At 30.9% G+C, this 18,785-nt stretch overlaps 1 protein-coding gene across 7 annotated transcripts in view; it reads right to left on the reverse strand.

The window, feature by feature from the left end:
• The window catches only part of LOC126758195 (voltage-dependent T-type calcium channel subunit alpha-1H), a 257,600-nt gene that overhangs the window by 111,680 nt on the left and 127,135 nt on the right, over positions 1-18,785 (reverse strand). For 6 of the 7 annotated variants that reach the window (XM_050472310.1, XM_050472307.1, XM_050472308.1 and 3 more), the window contains exon 1: positions 3,575-3,689. In XM_050472310.1, the coding sequence (XP_050328267.1) occupies positions 3,575-3,631 (57 nt within the window). In that variant the 5' untranslated portion in view covers positions 3,632-3,689. Of the gene's footprint in view, positions 1-3,574; positions 3,690-18,785 lie in introns of those variants that run through there. The other variant, XM_050472312.1, reaches the window with a different exon arrangement.

The following is an 18,785-nucleotide window of genomic DNA, read 5'->3' on the forward strand; positions in this document are numbered from 1 at the left end:
AGGTTTTCGTGCCTCAATGGTATTGTACTCATAAGGACCCAATTTCCTTTTTTCTGAAGCATTCCCAGCGCATCCACTCCCTTGGAGATGGCTTGGCGTGTCAGTCTCAATGATGAAGCGAGCTCTTCTTGCGTTTGACATGGATACTCATCGAGCAACGTCTCCAATTCACCGTCTTCGAAGGTTTTTTACCTTCCTTCAGTCGGACAGTCGTTGATATCGAAAACGCCATCTTTGAAGCGATTGAAAACTGGCTGTTTTTCAATTAAAAATGGTAAAACATTCTTTGTATAGTAAAATTATCGAGTTTTCTCCATTGAGGTAGTTGCTGAAGAACATCAGCTACAATGAGCTCATTTTTGATTAAATCTTGTTCATTAAAAAAATTGTAAGGAGTCAACCATTATACTACTTTTTCAGTCCAGGGCTTCATCAGATAAAAATCTTGAAATCGTTACAAAGTCTAAGACCAGTTCTGCTAAGAGGTAGCCCTTGGGTTGGGCACATTCTTAGATATCTGCTTTAAGTTGATTTTCATAAACACATACATACATATATGTACTAGGCGTGTCCTTCTACACTCTCTTCTTCTCGCTACACATTTATCATATCCATCTTAACTGCTCTGCTTGTTTGCGTTTATTGTGTCTAATGAGCTGAAATGCTTTTATGTGGCATTAGCGCCACACAGGCGGAAGTGTCATTCGCATGTAAATATGTATGTATATGTAGGTGTGCATGCATGTATATAGATAGATGTGTATGTGAGTGAGCGCACACATACAGAATCTTTGATGATTGGTGTTCATGCTTTTTACAAACTATTGCTTTATGTATCATTAATTTTACTGTTTTTCAGGGTCTTCCTTTCTCTGACAGCATTTTGTGTGTGTTTACATGGCATGTTCTAGACTCTTTTTTGCAAAACAAAAGACATGTATTTTGCTTAAATTAATGATGAAGGCGTTGCTTGTCTCTTAAAGGTTTCTCTGTGCAAATTTAAATAAAATATTGCTGATTTACCGATCTTGATAGTTTATTTTATGAAATTATGCGAAAAAAATCATAAATGTTTGATATTAATGCTTTTTCTTTTCCACGATTAAAAAAATGTTTTTTCATAACTTTTTTAAGCATAAAAATAACACACTTACAAACTAAACTATTAAACTTTAAGCTAACAATTTTAATTTTTTGAGACAATATTATTTTATTTAAATTTTTTAAATTTATATTCTTTTAATTTTTTATTATTTTTTGTATTCATTTATTAATTTTTTTATAAGTATATCTTTTCGCTAAAAATAGATAAAATTAGGCAAAAATTTTACTACGCCTCCATTTAACTAATATCAGGATTTTCGAGCATCCAGTGGATTACATGTCATTAAATTTAATAAGAACATTTTTAGCACTTCTTCTAATTCCTTCTGCCTACTGATTAATACCATCACGATGGCATATTTTTTGAAATTCAATCCTTCTTACACTTCATAAGGAATTCAAAACCCTTTTAGGTCCATCAGGACATTGGAGTAAGATTGGTGATTGTATGTGAGGTACCTTAATGAAACACAGGAAACATGTTTTTAGTATGTGGCATGATAATATTGCAGTTAATAAATAAAATCGGCTCGACACTACCCCAGCTCCCACATTCACATATAATGAGAAACAAACCTTGTTCCGAATATGTTGGAATTTCTTTTTTCGTTTATACTCAGAATATTTTATTAAAAAATATTTTTCTATTTATTCGTTCATCTCTTTAATTTTTAATATTTTCAATAACATGAAAATTGGAAATATGTAAAACCTTGAAATATTGTGCTAAATTAAAAATCATTTTTAATTCCAAAAAAATCGCTCAAAAGTCCGGATTTATTAGCTCAAATATTATTTTGACTCATTATGACCTTCGCACAATGCAAATTTAAATATGACATTGCGCCATCTCCGCCCTGCGATCATGCCATTGCACAAGCATTCAATTCGAGAGCAACAAGTTCGATAAATAATAACTGACCACATGGCGTATGAGTATTATTTAATTTGCAATGCGAGCCAAATGCTCATCAATGGCAGCTAAACACACACAAATGCATTGTCATATATCGATATAAACATGTATGTGTGTGTGTGTGTGGGTATTGCTATAATTTCCAAAGCATTTCGGAGCGCACTTCAACAATGTGTGTCAGCTGCATTTGCATTTGCATAAAATTCAATGCAAAGCAACAAAGTCGGCAATTCGGTGAAAACATTTGCTATTGTTGCTTTGGCAATAATTCAATGGAAATGCTTGCATAATGAACCTTTGTAAATATTTCAATTAAATTAGCCATTGATTATGGCAATATGCAAACAACACTTGATGTGTGCGATAACAAATAGAATTTTCTGCAATTAATTTCGCAAATGTGTCGTATTATTTATGGCATTTTTCAATTAGTCGTAATCAAAGCCATACGAATGGCGCACAACAACGTTTTGATTTGACGCCACAATGTTGTGTAATTTAAATTTTATTATAGCCTTCTGGGTTAATGTATTGTTGTTGTCGAATGTATTGTTACTGTTAAATGGATTGTTGTTGTAAATTCAGTTGTTGTAAAATTAACTTCTTGTATTTAAAATAATTTTTATTGCAAACAATATTGTTGTTGTAGAAGTGAGATGTGCTTGAAAACGAATTGTTGTTGTAAACTGAATTGTTATTATAAATTAACATTTTTGTTGTTAGGAGAGTTCTTGTAAATTTAATTGTTGTTGTAAATTTATTTGTAAAGGTAATTTTTTGCAAGTTGAGGTGTTATTGATAAACAAATTTTGTGTCAAACTGTTTGTTGTTGTAAAATTAATTGTTGTTGTTGTAAAATCATTTTTATCATAAAACGGTTATTTTATGCAAATTGAGTAAAATGAAATTTATTTGTCAAATTAATAGTTGTAATATTAGTTGTTGTTGTAAAATTATTCGTTGTTGTTGTAAAATCATTTGTTGTTATAAAATGGTTATTTTTTGCAAATTGAGTAAAATCTAAATTAAGTTGTCAAATTAATAGTTGTAAAATTAGTTGTTGTTGTAAAATGATATGTTTTTGTAAAAGTGAGATGTTATTGAAAGCGAATAGTGTTTGCAAAATTAGTTGTTATTAAAAATTAACTTTTTGTTACAAATAGATTGTTGTAAAATCAGTTGTTGTTGTAAAATGATTTGTTGTTGTAAAACGTTAATTTTTTAAAATTATTATTATTATTGTAAAATAAAATTTTGTGTTCAAATTATTTGTTTTTATAAAAGTAATTGTTGTTGCCATTTAGTTGCCTTTGACATTCGAGTTGTTGTTGTACATTAAAAAGTTGTTGTCAAATAATTTGTTATTCTAAGCTATGTTGTTGCTTTAAAATGAGTTACTGTTTGAAATTGAATTGTTGTTGTAAATTAAGTTGTTGTTGTAAAAAAAAGTTGTTGTAAAATTACAAGACTAAGTCTACTACTAATTAGGTAAATCCAGTTTTTGTTGTTGTAATTTGGCATTTTTTTGTAAATTGAGTTGTTGTTGTTGCTTACCTGCAGTACACGACAGCGCAGCTTGACACACTTCTCATCCTCGCACGGCTGATACATGCCCAGTGTGACGCAGTTGAAGAGTATCACCAGTATGGAGACGCGCTCGAACCATGTGTTAGTGGCGCCAGGAATCCGCAAATGGAAGAATTTGCAACAAAGTTTGCCGAAATATGAAAAATAACAAAAAGTTGCAAAGAAATTGCAAAAATATTGCAGCGATAACGGCTTGGTTAAGAAAAACATGTTGGCTAGGAAAAGTTTGGCTGATAAAATTATTAATATTGAAGAAAAAATACTTTTGGTGGCTTTGAACAGTTTTTTAAGTCTTAACGCCTAAAAGTATGCAATTATTTCACAAGTTTGTAATAGCCAATAAATTTTTTAATATAATACCAAAATTTTTGATTTTTTTCTTGTTCTAAGATGAACGAACATTTTTTTGCATACTTTTAGGAGTGAATATATGGTTTTCCTCTTTAAAAAAATTACAACTGACCTTATGTTTATGATAATGTAATCGAAAGTTGTTTATAACTATCCTAAAAGTATGCAAGAAATTGAGGGCATTTACTTTTGCGCCTTAAAATATGAAAAGAGGTTGCAAGCTACTAAATCTGATTTATCTCGGTAATTTTTCAAAATTTTTAATCAAGAAAATCAGGCTTATTTTTCTATGCTGGGCGAAAGCAGTTTTTACAAAATGCTTTATTGGCAATTTTTCTCAACAAAATCCACATTAAAACGTTGCTTCATTTCTTCCCTCATTCCTCGACATTTCTGAAAGTCGTTTAGGTTCGCGCGCCTGAAAGTATGATATGCAATTTTCTGATTCCCTCTCCTTGTATCGATTTTTTCACTTCAAACTGAAATCTCACACACATGCACATACATATAACTGTGGCTTAGTACCTAAGTGCGCGCCCACTCCATCAAGTGCTTGACGTCAGCGCCAGCGTTGGCTGTAATTATCGTCTTGAGCCGTTACTAATGCGTTGTGCGCCTAAAAGTGCGCTCGCAGGCCCGCCCTCTTGCATTACCCATGCGAACAGCTGTGCTACGACCAGACCTACTGCATGCGCCTACTTATAGGCTACGCTGGGCAAATAATCAAGCTTTATGGCTCGTATTTTTTCCCCCGATGTTGTTACGTTGTTGTGCGCTCGACCGCTAATGGCAACAACGGATGCCAGCAACATAACCGCAAAATAGCGAAAACTACAAAAACAACAAACAAAAGCGAAACTGTAAACTGCAAGCATTGTGCACATCAATTCAAGGGTGGGAGAGTGCAAGCCGAGGGGATGAGTCGCTGGTACTTCAAGAGTGCCTGTGCAATACAACCTTCAACATGTTTCCTTCCGTTGTGGTTAATGCATTTTCGAAAACACTGTGTGTACATCAAGCAGGTGCACAATGAAGGTACAACAACTGGAAAAAAACCAAGGCGATAACGCAAAAGTGGAAAGTAGCAACAACAAGTACGACAACAACAACTTGAGCACAATGCCAGTGATTTTCCTGATTTTCCATTGATTTTTTTTTGCTCTTATTGTTCTTGTTGTTTTTTGTTTTTTTGCTTTTGTTGGTTTCGATTTTCTACTCTTGCTACAAATGTTGCCATATTTTCACAACAGCCACCCATCCTTTGCTAAGCTCCCCCTCCTGCATTTGTTTCCTTACGTCGCATATGTTTTTGTTCGCACGTCAGCTTTCTCCCGCCCTCCTTTTACGCTGCTCACACCCACCTTTCAAGCTTCTCCTCTCGCCTTTCATGGCACCTCATCTATCTGCTAGAAGTTTGTTGCACATGCATCACCTGCGGCAGCTCGCAATGTGTTGCATGCTCGGCTTTGTTGCGTGTAGCAGATTTTTTCCAACAAATTTTTCACTTTGTTACCGCAAATTCCTCTTTACAGCTTCCCATTAATATGCGCTTGCCGCCTAAGGTTGTTTCGCTGGTCGGCTGCGTAGGGCTCAAGGCGCTCTTCACACAATGCCGTGGTTATTTTACTACTTTTCTTAGTTTCCTTTCCTGATTTACTAAACCGAGTTGAAATTCTTTTGAGGAAAACTTTAATTTGAAAGAAAAACTAAGAAGATGGAGATTTTTTGTTTCCAATAGTTTTTCACTTCTAAATATTCATTAACACCTTCAAAAGGTTGTTGGAGAGCAGTATTGAGCTAACAGTTTTGTTTCCTGTTAATTATGCACTTGGTACATATTTTTTGGTTTAGTCCAAATATTTTTAGTACTAAATTTTTAGTTCTAAATTTTTATTACTTATTATTAGTACAAATTTTTTAGTGTAAAATTTTTACTGTAATATTTTTCCCATTCTTTGAGAGCACTTTTTCACTTTTTGGCAGAAAGAAGGTCTTTTATAAGTTTAGTACACGTTTTTTAGTACAAAATTGTTAATATAAAATTTTTAGCACAAAATTTTTCTTATTCACTTTTTAGTAAAAAAAAAATTGTCGTTAAAAAAATTTAGTACACATTTGTTTGGTTTAGTACAAATATTTTTAGTACACACATTTTAGTACTAAAAACAAGCAATCAATATTTTACAATTTTAAAAACTCTTACAGATATTTCTAGTACAAAAATTTAGTACTTACAGGATTTTTCAACAACTGTAAAACTTATTTTGTACTAAATTTTTTGTAGGACTTTTTAGTACTAAATTTTATTAATTTCTACCGCTATATATCAACAATTTTAAGTACGTACAAAAAATTTAGCACTAAAAGTACTAAAAAATATTTAGTACTAAAAATTTCTTGTAACAAACAAATCCGGTTAGTACTAAAAAGTACTAAAAAATTGTAGTACAAAATATTTTTATGTGTATTTACAAAATTACTGTTAGTACCAAAATATAAGTACTAAAAAGTACAAAATTTACAAATCCTAAATATTTAGTGCCAATTTTTAGTAATAAAATGTGTGTATAAAAACAGTTAATAAGATCTGTTTGACTATGAAAAATTAGTATTAAAAGTAATACAAAAATTTTGTACCAAAAACGTGTTGTAATATACAAATTTCGTCAGTACTAAAAAGTACCAAAAAATTTCAGTACTAAAAATTTTCAGTTTCATAAAAATACAGTGAGTACTAAAAATGAAGTACTAAAAAGTACAATTTTACAATTCTAAAAAATGTAGTGCCAATTTTTAGTAAAAAATGTCTGATCTACTACTATAACCTATAAAAAATTGGTACTAAAAGTACTAAAAATATTTAGTACCAACAATTTTTTGTAATGTACAAAACCAGTTAGTACTTAAAAATTTTAGTACAAAATATTTTTGTGAAATTTTATAAAAATAATGTTAGTACTAAAAACTACTAAAAAATTTTAGTACAATTTTTTTTTGTGCCTAATCATATAAATTCTATTAGCACTAAAATTTTTTCACAATATGATTTTTTTAATGTTATTAATATTTATTTAAAACTCACCACTCTCAGTAATTTTTGGAAAATTTTTCACCCAAATATCTTAACTCAGCCCACTGTGCTCCTTTTAATAAAAGTATCAATAACATTGGCACAACCACTTAATTAAGTCGCTGTCTGTCACATATCAAGCACCGTTATCACAACAAAATGACAAACGGCGACAATAACCGGGGTTGAGAATGTAAAATGGTAAACCATTAAAAGCCGCCATTCCCGTGGGCGAGAACACAATCAAGCCACATAAAGTCAAGCATCAGCACGCAACAAAACCGCAAGCATAACGGCGGCAGCAGGCGCACAGAACGCGCAACAAATGCTAAAACCACATTAGCTATACCAAAGACTGCTTATTAGCACCAAAGCACCCTCAAAGCTATCTAACGCTCGCCACACCCCCTCATTGTGCCCCCACCTATTCACAAAGCTATCTAACCTCCCTCTTTGTGTTTTTGATGCTTTTATCTTGTCAATGTGTGTTTCGCTTGCCACTTTTTAGGCTGCCAGGGTGGTCTACTGTTAGGCATGCACACAATCACATTTGCATACCTTTCAGTATATGTGTTTGTATAGGTAATTTATTGCTCACTTTCCTTGTTCATATCTTTTACGGCTTTCCTGCCCAACATATCAGCAACGCGATTTATTTATTTACGAGCATTTCATATTCCGTTATTTTTTGCTCGATTTTGGAAATTTATGCCTCATAAAGTTGTCGCACAGCAAATAAATATGATACGGAATAAATACGCATATCAGATTTGTGTACATATGTATGTATGTATGCATGTGTGTGTGATATGCTGACAATTTATAAAAAATATATTGGGTTTCCATATGCAAATATGCGTGTGTGTGTGTGTTAAAATTCATGCGTGTCAATTTAAATGGCGCCAATGTATGCTGATATGCCGGCGATATCCTTGTAGTGTGTGTGGCTCCTAGCAGTTCATTGAACGCTGGGTTATGAAAGCTTTTAGCGAAATTAAATGCCAGATTGAAGTGTATGTCGTTATGCGCATATGACAGCCGGAAACATGAAAACTGCATGAATATTTCTAGAAACTTTTTAAGTTCAATGCAAAAGTAGTAACAAGGAAAACTATGGAAAAAATTCGTCAAAGTAAAATGAATGTCATAAAAGCATCTTTTCTGGGAGGAAGTAATTATTTACATATAATAAATAAATATATATATTTTGTTTAGAAAAAAACGTTATCTTCGGCTGCACCGAATCTAGAATATCACATACAACTAAAAGATTGTTTTATTTTGGATTGTTCAGTTTGTATGGCAGCTATATGTTGTAGTAGTCCGATCTGAGAAATTCCTTCGAAGATTATAGCCTTGCCTTAAAAAATAAGACATTTCAAATTTCGTTAAGATATCTTGCGAAATAAAAAAGTTTTCCATAAAGGAACAGCGAAGAACTGAATTTTGCTGGCAGAGCAGATTTATATGGCAGCTTTATCCTCGACAGTTCGACAATTCTTATCAAGAATTGTGGGATTAGTTCATATGTATACAGACGGATGTACAGATGGACATGGCTAAATCGGTTGTGTTCAATATAAAAAAATTATTACTGATTTCTATTTAAAATTTGCCATTAGAAAATTTAGTTGCTAATTTATATATTTAAAGAAGAGTTATTTTTGGAACTAGCTTCAAAAACATCTGAACCTAATTAGCGAGCATATCAAAAAGTCAAAAACTTTACCGCTATCTGTCATTGACTTCTTGGAAAATTTACAACCGTGAGGCTTAATATACCGCTAAGGGTTGTTGACTATTGTAAAAGTAAAATAGAAAGATCTTAGACCTCCTCAAAGATCATAGAGCTCAGGTTATAAAATAGAAATAGATCATACACCTCAGGTTGTTGACTTGGCTAAATGTAAACAGTCAATGTCATTGACCTAAGATTTAGGTCCTCATTAAATGTAAACAAAGGTGTAATTAAAGCCACCATCGGTCATTAACCTCAGGTTGCTGTCCTTACTACATATAAACAAAAGTATTCAGTTCGCTAAAAGGAAGCTAAATCGTTATTAAACTCAGCTTGAGATGTGTTATTGACTCTACTAAAACAAAAAAAAAAAATGGTGACAGGCCTCAGGGAAAGATGTTGATACTGCTAAAGGCAATAAACAGAAGGGTCATTGATCTTGTTAGGTGTCATAGGCCTCCCTATTTACATACCTATTACAAAAATTTTCGAACTTCTTGCAGGAAGTCATCGTATTACATCCACAACTAAATTTTTATCAATCAATATATGAGTTGTCTTCATGTAATTCACCTCAAAAAAGGTCATTGACCTCTGGTAGTCTGTTGACATTGCTAAAAGTAATCTAAATGGTCATTGAGCTCACCTTAGGGTGGGTGGTTGACTCTGCTAAAAGTAAAAAATGAGATGGGCCATGGAAGGATGTTGATAGCGCTGAATAATAAACAGAATACCAATTCAGAATACCAACAGAATAGAATTTTCAAGCTGCTTTCAGGAAGTCATCTTATTACTACCACCCCAGTATATGCTTAAATACCAATCAAAGTATGAGTTGTGTGAATGCAATTCTGATAACATATTTTTCTGCTGATAGGGTATTGATGGGAAAAATGTATAAAAAGAGTTCGAAATGTACATTTCGATTAAATTTTTATTACAATCAAAATTTTATTTTGTATTATTTTAACTAAAGTGTCAAAAAACTCCCAAATTTTAGGTATTTAGCCTGGCTTAAAGCTTTAATAACAAAATTCTGGTAACGTTATTTTAGTTTTATTACTTTTATTGCGAAAAGCTGCAAACATTAAAACGTAAGGCTTTATGTTGTACTTTTTGCGTAGCTTAATTCCCTTTGCATTGTCTGCTTTTAGGCGCTTCACCACTTTATCTTTATTACCTGCTATACAAGCAATTCTCTTCATGTCCACAATGACAGCTACAACAATGCTTTCCACATATTGGTTGACCTCAACAGAAATTATTGACAAACAATCGATACAAAAGTAAGTGAAATACATTTACTTGTATGTGTATTTACATATGCTTGTAAATATATAACTTCACACATATGCTAGCGTAGCGTTATTTTTAAACGCCTACATAGCCTTTGTGGCATAAACTTGATTTTATCGCCTTTGATTTCTTTGTGCTTTCATCAAAAGCTTAAACAAATTATTTGAATCGAGCAAGGACGGCGGCGCAATATACAATGTCCAGTTGAGGAGCCGTGGGTGGAGAGTGATGGAAAAGGTGACTTTTTTTTTTGCTGTTAGCAGTAATATACATTCATTGCAGCTTGTTTTTTTATTGTTACATACAAAAAGTTGATTGTATACTAGTTAATTTTGCTTTGACTCAGGCGTCACTCATACGCCATGTGCGCCACTTTGTCAGCCATATGTCAGGGGCGTCTTTTATCGCCCCTAATTGCCTGCTGACATGTTATTGCTAATATAATTGTTATTATTATTGCATAAGCCAAATAAAAGTGTCACTTGGGTTTCATTTTAGCTTTCTGCACCGCATGCAACCTCGCTCATTTATATCAAATTTCATTTCGCGTGCTTTCTTTTCGATTTCTTTCTTCAATTCTACTTTACTTGAGTGCCAATCTCATTTGCTATCATATTACCGCCACTTTTCCCCACTAAACTTGCTTTGTTTCCATTTCGTTAAATTACAAACTGCTTCAAAGTCTGGCAACTCGCAACAGGTTTTCAATTACACACACCACCGCCCAGCCCAGCGCAGCCCTGCCCCTTTAACACCTGTACTAAGAAAGTTTTACGCTATTTTCAAAGAAGTTAGTTGTAACAGAAATAGTTGAGGCTAGACTGTGTTCTTTTAGCAACAACAAGTGGCAGCATTAAAATCTGTTTGTTGAATATAAAAGTTTTCTAAAATTTCTTTTGTTTCTCTTACACACTTTTAAGTTGTTTTGTACTCGCTGCCGTGCTTGCTAGTTTGGAACAAAGCTCGCGCAAGTCGAAAGCAACAATGAAAGGTAAAAAAAAATCGCCAAAGTTTAGCAACAAATTGTAATGGAATGAAGTGGATAATAGAAAAGCTGCACGAAAATTATTTCAAGTTCGAAAAGTAGATTTAAAGTGCCGTTATTGCCACTAAGGGAATGACGAAGTTGGTATGTAAAGCGAAAGCCAACTTGAAGGTAAGGTAATATTCTCAAAGATATTAGTGTAGCTACTACAAGCTAATTCAATAAAGGCTTTGGGTGCGCATATTGGGCGCTCTCTTTCAAATGAGAGTAGATCTATGTAGCCTTGCTTTGTAGAAGGGTTGTGTTCAAAGCTCAGCTTTATATCTGTAAAATTATTTATAGAATTCAATAATTCGGAGTTATTTATTTTTGTCAAGACAAAAAAAGTTTTAATAAATTTTAGTACACTCTTGGTACTTTATGGTACTAAATTTTTTTTTACTTATTTATTTAGTTTTGTCAAAAGAAAATAGTTCTAATAAATTTTAGTACACTTTTAGTACTTCTTAGTAATAAATTTTTTTATAGAATGGCAATTTTAGTACAGTTTATAGAAATTCAGTATATTAACACAATTTTAGTACTTATTTAGTACTAACTTTTTTTGTCGAAATTATAATTTTTAGCACACATTTAGTACTTTTTAGTGCACAGTTTTATAAAAAGCTTTTAATTTTTATATTTTTTAGTACTTTTGGTACTAAATTGTTTATAAAATGACAATTTTAGCACAGTTTCAGTACTTTTTTAATACCAACTCCGTTTATAGAAATTTATATATTTTGACACAATTTTAGTACTTTTTTAGTACTACCTTTTCTTATAGAAATTATAATTTTTAGCACACATTTAGTATTTTTTAGTGCACAATTTTATACAAAAGCAATTTTTTATATTTTAAGCACTTTTTAGTACTTAATTTTCTTTATAGAAAATATAATTACTTTTCCAGTTTTAATACATATGACTATCGAAAAATGTTTAAAACTATTTTTAGAGCGTAAAGTATCTAGTACACCTTTTAAAAAATTTTAAAGAACACCGAAAGAAAATTTTATTTAGATTTGGATCAAATAGTTGAAAAAAATTGAGTACTAAAAGTAATCAAGAAATTTAGTACATTAATGGTATTTTTATGACACAAAATTTTTTGTAAGAATAATAATCTCTAGTACTTTTAAGTACGAAATTTGGTATGGAAATTATTTTTAGTACACTTTAGTATCTTTTAGTACTAAATCTTTTATATAGAAAATACAAATTCTCTGTAAAATACTTCGTTTGAATCAATATATTAAATTTTTGGTACACAGTACTGTCAAAAAAGTTATTTTATGCTATTTTCAAATATTTAGTACACTTTTGGAAAAATTTTAAAGAACACTAAAAAGTATTTTTCCACATAAAAAATATTTAATATTTCTCTGCAAAATTTTTAATAGGATTGAAAAAAAGGAAATGTATTTGTCTGTGCATTATATGCTTATTCAAAATCAATATTTGGATACAATTTTGTACTAAAAGCGACTTTAAAGAATTTAGTACACTTTGAGTACCCAGTTTTAAGTAGTGTGAAGACCCGACTTACCACTTTTTGTTTTATAAAATGTAAAATGCGAAATAATTTCATCAAAATCGATTTTAAAAAAATTTCAAAAATTTAGTATTTTTTTAGTACACTTTTTAAATTAATTTTACTGACACCGCATGCAAACTACTCCGTTTTGATATTAGTATTAATATGAAAAACTAAATGTTGCAACCGAAAAATCATTTTAAATTATTCAAAAATTAGTACATTTTTAGAACATAACCTACGAACATTTTTTTACTGGAGGCTAACAAAATGTTTGTTTGCGCTAAGTGTAATCTCACTGGTCTAAAAGTGGGCTGACTGCTTTAAGTGTTTTAGAACATATGTATGTATGTATGTATGTACTTTTTAGTACATAATTTTTAGTACCGTTTTTAGTACAAAATTTTTGTAATTTTTTAGGATATAATCATAAATTTAAAATTTTTTTTTAATTAATACATAGTACTAAATTTATTAAGACCATTACGAAATTTCAAATTTGGAAACTTTTTTTTCAAAATTTTTTCAAAAAATTTCCTATGTATTTAATTCTAGAATATTTAATATTCGTACTAAATTTTTGTCAAAAAATAATTTATTGAGTTTTTTGTTACTTTTTCCCGAATTTAATATTTCAGCATTTTTTTGCTAACTGATATTTTTGTTGTGTTTTTGAAATATTTTTCAAAACTTTCTTCTAACAAAATTTGCTTGCAGTTAAAAAAATTGCATGAAACTTACACATATACTCAATATCCGTACCACCATTACGACCGCCTTATAATCATTTCTCTAAATTCCCGCCTACATTCTGCCCACACACAATTTGTCACCGCGCAAATACTTATTTACAGCACACTGCACACACCAAAACGACGACGGAAAATAAGAAATTGCTTAATCAACCCACTAAGCTGCTTACGCACACAAAAATTTTGTAAATACTTTACTTGTACTAGTCAACACTCTATTAGTTGCGTATACGCCATGTTAACTGCTTAAGAAACACCCCCAATAATACTATGTAATAAAGAAAGTAGGTCTGCCGCGCACGCTTAATTAACGCATTAACAGTAAGCAGCGCGTAAGCACAATGGTAGCGATAAAACAACAACAATAACAACGCTGTTATTAGTCAAATTAATGGTAATAAGTAAGCGGTCGTAAAAATCGCTGCGAAAAAAGGTAGCCAAACGCAAAATTCAGTTAAACCAAGCATGCTTGTTTTTTATTGCTGGTCTCTCAGATCTTTTAACTACCGTTATCGGTAATGTTAACGATTGTGTAATGCTTATTTGATTGCTTTATTCGTGTGTACTGAGAATTTGTTTTTTTTTTTTGGTGTCTCTTCAATTACTTTGACTTTGTGGCAAGCAGCGCAAACATCAAAGAATTCAAATGTCAGCTAGTCATTTCGTCATTTCAAGAATTTATACAAATTAGAGTGTTTACATATTTCGGCTTTCATGTCAGTCAGGCCTACAAATTAGTGTTGGTGTCGCCCAGAATTTCAATTTCTGCCTAAAGTTGTTCGTTTTATACCCTGAACAGTGTATATAAAGTTTGACACGAAGTTTGTAATAAAAAAGTAAACTTCAGAAATCCTACAATGTATATGCTTAGTTAGATATACTATACATATAATATAAATGCTCACCATGACGAGCTCAATCAATTTAGCTATGACTGTTGTCTGTATATACGCGAATTAGTACCTGAGTACTTGATATATCGTTCTGAAATTTTGCACACGTTCTTTTCTCTCTAATAAGCTGTAAATTTGCCGTAATGACCGATATCAGAACATTATTGGGTATAGCTGTCATATAAATTGACGGATCAACATCAATCCTTTATATGGACGACTTTTCTATTTGACCAGATATCGTGACAGTTTTTTGTATAACTTATTGTCCAAGACAATTGTATAATATCCGAACATATGGTACAGATCGGACCACTAGAGCTTATAGCTGCCATACAAACTTAACGATAAAAATGAATATACATTTTTTATATGCTTTCATGCTATAAGAAATGCCTTTATGAAGGGTATGTAACTATGTTGCAGACCAAGTTAACGTTTTTTCTTGTTGTTGTTTTCATTTTTGTTACATTTCTTGCTCCTTTTGCTTTTATTGCTGTTATTATTGTAATATTTTCTGTTATTACTGCAACTTGTGTTGTTATTATTGTAATTTTTGTTTTTATTATTGCCATTTTTGTTGTTATTATTGTAATTTTTGTTTTTATTATTGCCATTTTTGCTGTTATTATTGTTATTCTTGCTTTATTGCTGTTGTGCCTCGTTAGCGCAGTCATCTTGTAAAATATATCAGCTTCTTAATTGGTCCATTAATGTGCACTTTCCTCGTTAAGGTCCTTGTAAATATGTTTGCCGACGCTTAGTTGCCCATTTTACATGCCACAAATGTGTTTTTCACCTAAACAAGTGTGCACGTCAATATTTTACGTATTTCCTCTCCTAACAGTTTCTTTAAAATACGCAGTTTTTCGTACCCCTGCTTACTTTTTCTGTATGAAAATGTTTCTTTTTCGCTCCGCTGTCTGCCGCTTAACACGCTGTGGCAAGCATTAAACCATTAAAACCATTTAGGGTCACAGGGTACACGTTGTTGTTGTGGTCTATATGCATTCCTTTGTCACAAAGTTTGTGCACTTACGGTTATTGTGCTGCTTCAACAGCACCCCCGTAACCTCTAACCTGCCGCTTAGCACTTGCTACACTTTCTATGCGCCCTTTTTGCATGCTGCCACAAATTTTTATGCGCTGCTACTACAAGCTTAGTAAATCGCATAGTTCAACACCCAAGATTTTGGGTAAATTTGCTTAAATTTTATGTGCGCTTCTTATAGCCTACATATAGGCGTAGTGTGGCTGTTTGCAAGTAGCTATTGTAAGGCCTCAAATTATTGACCTCAAAGCAGGCGCTTAGTGTACTTTTGCTGCACAGTGTAGTCGCTTATATTTCATACACTAATAAACCGCTTAAACAGCTGGCACATTTTAGCCTGAAATATGAGTTAACTAGCACCCTGCATATAACTCCCTTTTTGCATATATTTGGCCAACCCACTTGCAGCTAATAAATTGCGCTTAAAATGACTCAGACGATGTAATCGGTAGATAGTCATTTTGGGTGGGCGCACCAACGACGCTGTTAGCAACAGTTAAGCTTATTTAATTGACTGACAGTTTCATGCATGCATGTGTGTGTGTGAGTGTGCACGTCAATGTGTTTGTCGTCAGTGCCATCAGCCGCTTTGGTTGCTAGGTTGTAAGGGTCGTTGCTTTGAGCAGTAGCAGCAGCTGCTGCGATAAGAAATTTCCCTCACACATAATAACAATAACTTGAGGTTGCGTATACGACATGGCTTACCGCAGGCAAGTAGCTATTCTGTCTGCCGGAGACACATTTAGTGCGGTTGTGGCGTGCCATTACAAAGTCTTTTAATGAAGGACTCGACCATTTGCATAAGCGAAATTTATTTTTGTATTTTTTATAAAGTTAATGTAATTAAGAAAAAATATGTACAATGTACATACATTGCACATACATATATGTACCTCATGTATAAACATATGTATATAATAACTATTGGGTTATAATATATGAAGTTTGTGGTTTCAAGATATAATACGCGCAACCTGTTTCTGCCTAAACACATCTTGCAATTATGTAAATATGTACAGATAGACATGAAAAATTTAGTACTAAAAATGTACTAAAAAGTTGAATATTCGACCTTAGCATAAATGAATTTCCTGTATTTCTCTGGCTTATACATTTCTTTACTTCAACAGTTAAAATATAATTAACTTCTACGAATGTTTTTGCTAAAAGTACTAAAAACTAAGTTTTTGCCAGTAAAAATGCGTACAATTGTTGCATGTAAAGACGATATTCACACAACCTCAATTGAGTACTAAAAAATCGTTTACCAAAAATATGTGTACTAAAAGTGTTTAGTACACTAAATAATTGACAGAAAAATGTAGAGCAGTTGGGCAGTTGCGAAATTATTAGTACTAAAATATGTGTACTAAAAGTGTACTAAAAACTAAATTATTGACAGAAAAATGTTGAGCAGTTTGTTCGTGTAGAGACCATATTTACACAACATCAGTTAAACACTAAAAATTTTAGTACTAAAAATATGTGTACTAAAAATGTACCAAAACATAGTATTTCCCACCTAAGATATGATCAATTGGCGCATGTGGTGATAATGCGCATACAACCTGAAATAAGTACTAAAAATATTTGTACTAAAAGTGTGCTAAAAATTAAATTCTTGACAGTAAGATGTAGACCAGTAGAGACAATTATTTCAAAGTTTTGATTTGATTGAAATTTTTTTTAATTTAATTTTATTTAAAATTTAAAAGTATTTTTTTATACTTATTTTTCCAGTTTTTCTTACTTAGAACCCTTTTCATATTTTTATTAATTTTCAAAAATTTCAAAAATTGTTTCCTAGTTAGGGTCCTAGAATAAGTAATCGTTAAATTTATTTTATAAATAACATATTATTTATTAAATAAAATTATTGTAGCTTTATTCAAATTGTTTTCCAATTTATATTAAATTTTTAATGTATTTTTTTCGCTTAAATTTTTTTTATTTAAATGGTGTAATTTATAACTTTTTCTAATTTATTTAGATTTTTCCGCTTAAATTTTTTTATTTGAATAGATTTTTAAAAAATTTTGAAATTGTTATTGCTTTATTTATTTATTTTTTTTGAATTCATTAAAAATTAAAATTTTTTAATTTAAATATATTTTTAAAAACTTCTAAATTATTATCGCAATATTTCTTTTTTTTAAATTTATTTAAAATGTTTAAAATATTTTTTCTTACAAAAATTTTTTTATTTGAATAGGTTTGTAAAAAATTTAAATTATTATTTTATTTTAATTTTTTTTTTTCAATTTATTTAAAAATGTTTTAAATATTTTTTTGTTAACAGTTTTTTAGTGGATTTAATAAAAATTTAAATGATATTGCTTTATTTTATTTTTTTATATTTTTTAAATTTTTTTTTTGGATTTTTCGGCTAAAATTTTTTTGTTTGAAATTTTTAAATTAAAATTTTTTTTATTTGAATAGGTTTGTAAAAAATTTAAATTGTAATTTATTGTAATTTTTTTTCAATTTATTTAAACATTTTTTAAATATTTTTTTGTTGACATTTTTTTAATGAATTTAAATGATATTGCTTTATTTAATTTTTTTCCATTTTTTTCAATTTTTTTTTGATTTTTCTGCTAAAAATTTTTTGTTTGAAATTTTTAATTCAAATTTTTTTTATTTTAATAGGTTTGTAAAAAATTTAAATTGTAACTTATTGTAATTTTTTTTCCATTTATTTAAACATTTTTTAAATATTTTTTTGTTGACATTTTTTTAATGAATTTAAATGATATTGCTTTATTTAATTTTTTTCCATTTTTTTATTTTTTTTTTGATTTTTCTGCTAAAAATTTTTTGTTTGAAACTTTTTAATTAAACTTTTTTGATTCCTATGTTACCTAATTTCCAAAATGTATTAAAAATTAATTTTTTATAAATTTATTAGTAAATAAATTTTTCATTTATGTGGTATTTAATTGCTTCAACAGCTGCATTTGATGGCTGCGACGGTTTTTCGCTCCACCAAATACATAATACTCATTTTAAATGCATTAAATTTTCGTTTGTGTGTTCGTTTGTGTGTACACATGTATGTGTGCATGCACCCGTCACTTTTGTTAGCAACAATAACTAATATGCAAATGCAACACAAATTACCGCCACCAATCGTGGCAGCAGCTGCAGACGGAACATGTCATAACATGACATAGCAACAAACAAGTGGCTGACAAACAAAAACCGAACGACAATTCAACAACAACAGCATGTACAGAAGGGTGTATAGTATAGAACAGCCGAGTACACACACTTATGTATTTGTGGTGGGCGCTAAGTGTGTGTGTGTTCAACGCTATCAATCATCTATAACATTTATTTGCTTATATTGATTTTATATGCGGCTAGCGACCGCTTGCTGGTTCACATGTAAAATATACACATACATATGTATACCTACATATGAACATATATGCTTTATGGTTTTATCTACAATCATATATTGCTG

This window comes from Bactrocera neohumeralis, chromosome 5 (assembly GCF_024586455.1).
Source record: "Bactrocera neohumeralis isolate Rockhampton chromosome 5, APGP_CSIRO_Bneo_wtdbg2-racon-allhic-juicebox.fasta_v2, whole genome shotgun sequence".
NCBI classification, from domain to species: domain Eukaryota; kingdom Metazoa; phylum Arthropoda; class Insecta; order Diptera; family Tephritidae; genus Bactrocera; species Bactrocera neohumeralis.